This window comes from Bombus impatiens, unplaced genomic scaffold (assembly GCF_000188095.3).
Source record: "Bombus impatiens unplaced genomic scaffold, BIMP_2.2 scf_0635, whole genome shotgun sequence".
Taxonomy (NCBI): Eukaryota; Metazoa; Arthropoda; class Insecta; order Hymenoptera; family Apidae; genus Bombus; species Bombus impatiens.
In genome coordinates this window covers 26,557-36,426 of record NT_177054.1, presented here as the reverse complement: position 1 = coordinate 36,426, position 9,870 = coordinate 26,557, and the positions used below count along the sequence as shown (strand labels likewise).

At 37.8% G+C, this 9,870-nt stretch overlaps 1 protein-coding gene across 1 annotated transcript; it reads left to right on the top strand.

Annotated features, from left to right (window-relative positions):
- Positions 1 to 8,591: 8,591 nt before the first annotated feature.
- Positions 8,592 to 9,363, top strand: LOC117152054. Its single transcript, XM_033322379.1, has 2 exons — positions 8,592 to 8,755; positions 8,831 to 9,363. The coding sequence occupies exon 2, from the start codon at positions 8,921 to 8,923 to the stop codon at positions 9,230 to 9,232; it is 312 nt and encodes a 103-aa protein (XP_033178270.1). The 5' UTR covers positions 8,592 to 8,755; positions 8,831 to 8,920; the 3' UTR covers positions 9,233 to 9,363.
- The last annotated feature ends 507 nt before the right edge of the window (positions 9,364 to 9,870 follow it).

The following is a 9,870-nucleotide window of genomic DNA, read 5'->3' as shown; positions in this document are numbered from 1 at the left end:
GCCACTCGTGTTCCCGACGGGGCCTGGGGGTTCCGAAACCCCCTGCGCTGTACGTTTGTTTACCTTAGACCGTCTGTCCGTATTGTATGTAATAAGCAAGTCCATAAACATCGCCAGGTCATCAACATCCTGCCGATATACCGTTCAAAAGTATACAATCATTGTCCATAAACTCGCCAGGTCGTCAACAAATAAGCCAAACAATGATTATATTTACAGTAATTGTGCTATCTAATTTTCCCCTGTCAAACGCTTGCATACTGCTAAAGACCCGATGATGCGCGCCAAGAACGCCACAATATAGATAAATAACAACAATATATAATAAATAATGAACAATAAGTAATAAATACCATAAATCAATAAATAAATAATAAATAATAAATAATAAGTAATAAGTAATAAATAAATAAAAATAAATAAATAAATAAATAATTTAAATAATGAATAATAAATAAATAAAACGAATAAAACAATTACTAGTTAATCAATATAAAGTTATAAATAAAGAAGTAAAATAAACTAAAAGAATAAATAAAATAATAAAATATTATAATATTATAGCGGTGCTTATATCCAACCGTTACATACTCCAACCTACTAATCGCCACGTAACTCCTACAGCCCCCTCATTATTCGGCACCCCATTACTTATTTATTTATTCCAAAGAACCTTGTTCGGCTCGTGTCACAATAAATAAATGGCCAAATAAATATTATAAGTATAAGAACCCTGGCCGGCCCGACTTTATTCCTTAAAAATAGGGACTTACATCGAGTCGACTGTACATGCTCACGTTATTGTTTATTTATTTGCCGTTATCCACTATCGCGTATGTATATAAGCGACTAATTACCGTGACGCGTGGATCTGCCATTATAGTCGATGGGGTCTTGTCTAGATGTTTATTTGACTTTATCCGAGCTCGCTAATAACGGATAAATTCAAATTAACGATTACTAACCGTACTTTTTGTTTCTTGCACACTTCCTATTATATCCTCCACTTACTTATTCTTGTTCAGTGAGGATATTATCACCCCATTATGCACAAACGTCTTGTTGCTCACCTACTCAATCATCATACATGTCAACTCTATTTCCATTTCCACACACTCACTCTCCCCCGCATCACCCAACACTATTTCAGTCCCATGAATTCTCCTGCCACCTCAGTCCACTCATACCTCTCATTTCATTTCACTACTTCCTTACAATTATTATTACACTATACTTCCCGCCTCATTAACCCATTACACCCTATAACAATCACACCCATCTCAAACGCCCCTACGTCCTCGTACATACACTCGGCTAGCGGGAGCAACCCGTCAACACATCCGCTCTCCATCGCGTCCTAAACCGAAGACTTCGTTGTGAGGTCCTAGGCGCCTTGGCAGCAACTGGTCTCTTCGCATCCTTCTTTCTCTTGTGTTCGACTCTAAGGGCGATTGGTGGCATTGCCCGCAACCGTGGTTGCCTTTCTCTGCCTTGTTTTCAGACTATGGCGCCATTCCTGTAGGCGTTCTTCCAGGATCCTCATTAGTGAAGGCCCGAGCTCTTTGAATTTCCTCTCGAAGGCAGCGAGTCGTTCCTTCCCCTCCCCCGGCATCCTCCTTAGGGTGTCCCAGCTCTAAAGTGGAGGCGAGAGCTCGTAGAGGCCGGAGGCCATCCTTATTAATGTAGGAGAGGGCAAGGAATGGCTTCAGGTGTATAAAGATCTAATGGTGGCGAAGGATGTTCTTAAGGAAAGCTCGGGTATTCGTAGAACAAGAGCTGGGGAAATCTTGATAGAAATGAGGGCTGGCAGCAAGGTGAAAGCAGCTGCCAATAAGATAAACGAACTTATTGGCGACAAGGTGCGAGCGACGCCTTTACAAGACAAGGTACATGAGCGAGTACCGTGCATTCTCCTAACGGACACACCCGGCCTTTCCTGATTGCTCATTCCAGAGGACCTCGATCTCCTTCTCTAGTACCTCCACCCGCATCTTCGCTATCCTGGCAGCTCCAATGCCGTAGGCGGGCCCCGTTAGAGTTATTAATCTGGAGCAATGAATCTAAACAGAATTTAAAGAGCTACGTGAGGCAAGCTATAGGAAAACATGGATTTAACAGAACTAAACAGAATTCGCTATTAAAGCAACAAGTGCAAGCAATATCAGCCATGCTACAAATTATCAGCAGCGCACTAATGCAAAAAGAAATCAATGGATATATTAAAGATAAGAGCATGGGACGCTAATGGGCTACAAAAGAGAATACATGAAATAAAAACATTTTGTGTAATACATTATACAACAAATAGAGTTACATAAAAATATCACACTATACTGTATGCTCATCAGGAAGAGCACATGGAGGTTCAGCAATAATAATTAAGAATAACATAAAACACTACCTCCATAGCCAAATTAATCAGGGTCACGTATAAGTTACAACCGTCTCAGTACAAACAAATACAAATTCTTTCCAAATTTGAACATTGTACGCATCATTAAAATATAAAATAACACTAGAATACTGGAAGTACACTCTCAGAGTAATATTAGGAGTAACCTTAAGGTCAGCTGACGAGCTAACTCACTTATCAACAGAACTCAATAAAACACTGGATGTGCTTGACTTTGCAGTCACAAATGATACAGATCTAAACAAACTAAGAATATCAGGAAACCTAAGACGCGTCTCTGATCATACTCCAATAATAATTGAATATAACGCAAACGAGTCTTTTGCAGTAAGTCAACATCACTCTGCAATAAAACAATTATTTTGGCAATATACTAGTAATAACAAGACACCAGATGAAGTTGAGTAAGCATTTAACAGAACTCACACAAGTAGTGGAAGCAACCACGAATTGCAAATCAACAACCAGACAAAACAAATTAATACCGAATGAAATTCTGGAAAAAATTAAATGTGAGAAGGAAGCAAAAGCGATTTAGCAGAAACACGAAATATCAGCAAATAAAAAAGTCCTGAGCGAAATAACAAAAACGTCAAAAAGGCTATAAAGGATAACAATGATATGGAATTCTCGAAATATCTCGAAAGACTCACTTTCACCCCACCAATTACTCACTGTGGAAACTACGAAACGGGCTTTCGAGAAGAACTCAAATAACGAGAAAAGCCCAATAAAACTGATTCCAGCAATTAAAAACCCGAATGCGATATGGGCAAGGGAGACCGAAGCATGTAGACCATTTGTACAAAACATTATTTTCATGCGAAAACAACAAACATATCGAATGAAAGCAGCTAAATAAACACGGATAATGCTGTTGCAGCTGATGGTAGCTATTCTGTATCATACCAACCACAAATTTTTTTAATTTTTGTAGATATTGTTAGACCTTTTTAATTTTCACTTTTTTAAACTCTTTTATTTTTGATTCGTTTTATTTGTTCTTTAATGTCCATGCGAATGTAGCAATTATTGTTGAGCGAGTTGTATTGTGTGTATTGTGTGCAGTGCATGTTAATGCGTGTGCAATGCACTTACTGCGTATTGTGTATATTGTGGTCGTAGTGTACATTATCATCTTTTCGTAGTCTATTGTACAATGTCATACTTTTGACACACTTACCGATATGCACTTGCGTTACGTGAAAAATCTCCAAATAGAATAGGGTACAAAGAACAAGTATATTACGTAGAATCAACCAAAATTTATTAGATGCAAGTACATTAAAATCTGTGAAGTCCGACTATTCAACAAGATGATTCAGACTTTGGGTATAGAACATCGCAGCGTGTTTAGCTAAAACATGGATTATGCTGCAGAAGAAGATACCAACAACCATATGGATAGCATTGAAGAAAGAGAAGCTACACCCGTACAGTTTTCGAAAAGTTCAAGAATTGAGTGCGGAAGATTTCCCGAGAAGAGAGAATTTTACAGATGGATGTCTCGCAAAATTTAGTGGAACTGTAATTTTCCTGCGAAAATATTATTTACGGACAAGGGCTCATTCAGTAAATATGGAACGGTGGATATGCAGAATGAACATTTCTCGGCAAGTGAAAATCCAGACGTGTTAAGAATCAAATCCGCAAACGTAATTTCTAGCAAATACTCGAATAGGAATTTTAAATGATAGAATCGTTGGCCCAGTTATTTTATTTTCCAAACTTTTGGAAAAATTTATAACAAAGGAACATAATTTCCCGAGACAGTAACGCAGATGACAGCTATGGAAAGCTGTCTTCTTTTGTCGCTAACTGATTATACCAACCTGTCTTCTGCCTTTAAAACCGATAATTTGAAATCACTTTTCTTGTACTATCGTGATACCTGCCACGTCAACGTTAAAAATCTTATATGGTCGAAATTTATGCTTGTCTACAAGGTCATGAAACGGATGAAAAAATTTACCAACATTGACCTTGTTAAGTTCCATGGCTCGTGCGACTGAAGCGGATTTTGCTGCACGAAGGGATAATTCAAAATACTGTTTCATAAAATTAGTTAACCAAACTTCTGCTAAGGAAAGCATCGAGGAAAACTAGAAAATCATGTTTTGTTTCTAATATAACAGCGAAACAGTTTGACGCTGCGAAAACAAACCTGCCCTCAGGTGACCATTAACAATATAACAATTCCTAACAAGGATTCAGTCAGATACCTGGGCATGACTCTCGACAGGAGATTAACATGGAAACAACACAACATAGACCAATCGAAGCAACTCAAGGCTAAACTCAAAAAATTCTACTGGTTCGTTGGTCGACGTTCTAACCTAAGCACGCAGAACAAAATTACACTCTATCGGATTATACGGAATCCAACTATGGGGAAAAGCAAGTAATTTCAACATTGAAATAGTTTAACGCTTCCAGTCGAAAACTCTAAGGAGAAAATTTTATAGTAATATTACGTCGAATGAAACAGGTCCATTCGCGATTTTAAAACTTTATACCTATTAAAATCCATCATTCCCTGCACTCTCTGCATTTTGTTCGCCAAATAAACCAAATTATTCGTAAAATATAAAGTTTCACGTTATTTCGTAATCGACATTCAAACTTCTTGAAACTCAACCCTCTAAAACAGTTTTTTTTTTCATAAAACGAGCAAATATTGCCTCGGTTCATCGATTTAATTTTCAGTTACACCTCCGTATTTTCCTTTCTGTCGAAAACGAGTGTATTACTAGCCGCGCGTCTACATTTCGACGACCAAGTTTTTCGAACGTACTGCAGAAGTCAAAGAAAAATGTCAAAGAAAAAGGAAAAGTAATACCGAGAAGTTTCTCACGTTCCTCTGGCTTTCGAGATCAAAAATGTTGATCGTGTGACCTGTATCCGATTTCATTGGAGATCATGCATTAATTGTCCCTCTCGTCGAATCAGCAAAAGGAAATCTAACAAAGGACACGTTAATTACTGATTACAATTTTTTTCAGTTTTGTATCGAGAGAAAAGAGCACAATGCAGAGGATTGTATTTTATGGATGAGGTCAGGCCACGGATGTATCGATACCAGGGATTGCAGCTGTCAAGTGATTAATTGTCGGTGTATTAGTTACCGCTAGTACGTAACGGCGTCGATTAATTTTCGGTCCGACACGCCTCTTCGATTGACGCCACACCGAAAAACAAGCTTTGGTATATTAATATTGGCGTCCCTTGAAACTGTAATTATCGAAGCTACGCAAATAATCGCCTGATCCTTGGAACATTTATTAAACGACCACGCTTCTGCGATTTTTCAACGGGAAATTTCAAGATACAAAGTTATTTTATGCCGATAGTAATTTTCGAATATTATTCGAACGAGCGTAATTAAATATTTCATCTCGATTACGTTTTACTCGTTTTAAAAAGGCAATACAAAAATTAAATGCGAATCCTAACAATAGGAAGACTAAAAATTTGATAAGTGAAAAATCCTTGAATTTTAAAATATCCAAAATAATTATTTTGCTTCGTGTTATTGGATTAGTGAGTTCTTAATGAGGATTATTAACTTTCGAAACTCAAATATTTTCCTTTCCATTGTATGCAAACAATGAAAAGTATGAAGAAAGTTGCTTTTAATACACTTCTTTTCGTTCATTTCACCAGCAAAATTGAATAAGTCGAAAGATGTTTTTATTCTAGCAAAAAAATTTGCAAACGAAAGAGTAACTATTATAAATTGTATTGAATATTACTCTCGAATAATGTCCCGGAAATATCCCAATTTTTATTCGCTTCTTGTTCCTCGAAAACTCTTAAATTAACGATATCGTTCTTCGCTGTTGGAAATATAAACTCCGACAGTTCTAAAAATTGTTCTTTCTTCGAAAGTAGTACAATCAAACAGATGCAACAAAATTATATAGTTGAATTAAAAAACTAGCATGTTTCGTCTCGGGCATATTATAAACTCCGTTAAACGACAAATCTTAACAGCGTGACAATTTCTGGAGAATCACCTTCTAAAGTGTCTCGTTTATCTCAGACAGCTCTGAAGAGAGAGATCTTTGAAAGATCGAAAAGAACCGCGCGATTTTCCGGATTTTGTCCCGAGTCAGAATAGGTTATGTTTGAATTCGAGGAAATGCTGTTGTTTTCGATAAATAATGTCCTTGGTAGCTTGCGTAATTTATTTAAATTGAGATTTCACTTCACACTTTCACAGTACAAAGTACAAAAATTAAGACGGTAATTATTTCTCTGTTACTTTATTTCGTCGAGCGCTAACGACGTTATAGGAATTAGCCAGACAGCATAAATTAAGATTTCTTTAAATTCTCATCCTTTCGATAAAAATTATTAAAAAGTGAAAGTTAAATTTTAGTTTAAGTAGCGTCTGAATTAAAAACGACAATATTTGCCAATATCTGAAAAATAAATCAGATGGAACAAAAAATTAGTGGTACTTTCATTCGAATTTTATTCGAATAATATTAAGCTAGAATTATCGATGGACTTTATTTGCACGTCCATCTCGTTGGAATGATTTATTTACGCGATGTATCGTCCCGGTAAAATGTTAAGAATAAGCACTGTACTTTACAATAATTCACGTGTTACCGCGTGCTGCTCCGTGGGATCTCCTTTCGGGAACACAAAAGAAGTTTGACAGGAGCTCTAAAGTGTAATCGCCTTTTGTGAACGAAAGAACGGCGCGGCGTCGACGTTGAAGCGGTAAATTATCAAAAAGAGTAAAATAAGGTCAAAACGGAGAGTTCCCTGGGAAGAGCTGGGAAAAAACGACGAATTAAAAGAATTAAGGAGCAAAAAATATCTAAAGAGCCCTGGCTAATAGTACTTAACGAAATATCTCCTTAGAAATATTAATTTAACGTCTTAGAAAATTACTCACAGTAATCAACAGCAATTTAACAAGAGACTTGATTAATTGTTTAACATTTAACACTTTTTGCAGGTTCTAAATGAAATAATTAATAGTTAACTTTTAGATAATTACATTTTATTATAGTATATGTACCATAGCTGAATGTTCTTACAACATCCATTAAAAACGAACAATCGTCTTCAATTGCATAGGAAATTGCATATACATGAATTGCATAATAAAACTTACAAATAAATTTTCGGTTATCCAAAAAAAAAACAAATTTCTCGCTCATCAAAGTGCAACTATATCTATTCAAGACTAATTATAATTACTTTCAGACGTTGCGCTCGTGTCAATATCTCCGGGTCTGAAACAGAATTTCTCTGCTACGTATCTGTTCCGTCATATAATTCACAAATCGCTAACTAACTGCACTGTATTTATCTCTAATTGAATCTGTGTTGCATTTACATTAGCGATTGGGTTGCGAGAATTTCAAAGCTTATTGTTTGGCAACATTCGCGCCACTATAATCGTTACTTCAATCTTGCCCTTTGACCCCAAATTTCACGTGGCTAAATGCGATCTTTGCCACAATTATTTCTAAGCATAGATACGTTCTACTATCTTTAATGAAACTAATTGCAACATTCTTAGTTTTAGATATTTTTTCTACGAACATATACTTTACATCTGCAGAAATATATCTTAACATACCGAATTTTACCGAAAAGTTAATTATCAATATCAATATCCTTTCTCGTTTTGATATGTCTCAGTTCCCTTATTTTTTCTTAACTTCATCTTGTGTCTTTATACTCACTGACTCTTCGATCGAGAAACACTCACTACGATTTCTTTTTAGACTAAACATTTATTGTCTATGGCAAAGCTCGGCATAACAAACGTTTCGACTGCATTAAATGTTACAAGGAGTCGTTATGAAACCTGTACTCTAAACTCTAAACGAATCAGCAGTCTGCAACAGAAACTCTGAGATACGTATCGCACCATTTTAGTTAACAACCGAAGATTAACTATTTGTTCTACCCAGAACCATCCGGCTGGTCACAGTGAACAGTCTCAGGCATTTGTCCTTTCGCCGAATCTAAAAATAACATAAAAGGAGATGCACGAGTACAAGCTATTCCATCCAAGTTTGATCTGCAGCGGCACATGAGTCAGAGGACAATTCAAATCATGTTGTTTTGCCTCGGAGTATCAAGATCGTTAGGACACACGTAATATAAGAATAAATAGACTCCGGGTTTTTACCGCCGCTACGTGCAACTATCGAACAAAGACAGATTCGAATTTTTCGACACTCCCCCAACCAGTATAAATAAACGGACACGATCGCCATCGAAGCGATAATTATACGAGTTATACGAGTTATACAATATCGATTAATATCTACGAGTTATCTGCGAACGATTATACACTGTCTTTGAGAATGCGTTTGTACCAGCGACTTTGGACATTATTTATATTTATTTAAAATTTATTTCATTCATTTCAAATATATTTGACAGGTTGCAACAGTAAGTTCTCGTTGCCGTTTCATCAATCCTCTACAATTCCGCCACAAATTGGTGACATCCGACGTGATTTGGAACGAAGAAATGGCAACCGCTAACGAAGATAGCAAAGTCACAGCTAGTGTAGCAATCACTATGTCTCCTCTGCTACCTTCAAACATCACCGTGTGGTTCGCCTTATTAGAGACGCAACTTCGCACGGCGGACATCTCGTCGGACAAGATAAGATTCGCGACTCTTGGAAAATGTCTCGACGGTCGACTTCTACAACAAATTGAGGGCGTCATGACGGATCCTACAACCACGGGACGGTACGCGGGGTTAAAAGACGAACTTATTCGTATTCTAACGGATACGGTTGAAGAAGTTGGTGGAAAGCGAAGAGATGGGGGATAGGAAGTCATCTGAATTTTATCACCACCTGAGAAAACTTGCTAACCCCTCCACGCTGGACGATTTCATCCTCACGGCGTGGAGGAATCGACTATCCGTTCGCATCAGGCGTATCCTGACCGCAGTAGATGACACGAACCGAAGAGGACGAAAATCTCATTTTTAGTGGACACTGGTGCCGACACATGCGTGTATCCTCGTAACAAGATACGCGGATCCGCAAACAAGAGCGACTATGAATTGTTTGCGGCCAACGGAACGGGGATTGCGACGGTTAGGTTGGGGTTAGGATGGCACCATCACCGTGTCCCTCAACCTATCACTACGTCGATCTTTCAAGTGCCGTTTTGTCGTTGCCGATGTGCAAACGCCCATCATCGGTTTCGTCTTCCTGAGTCATTATGAGTTACTCGTAGACCCACGAAACAAACGGCTCCTTAATACGATTACATGACTGTCGACAAAGGGATTCGCCGCCACCACCGACGTAGCGTCAATCAAGACCATCGACGGAGAATCATCGTATCCCAATCTACTGACGGAATTCCCTGATTTGACGAAACCGCCCGTTTTCCGGAGAAGTTTTCTACGACACGGTGTGCAACACCATATCAGGACGACGCGGGGACACACCCCCCCCC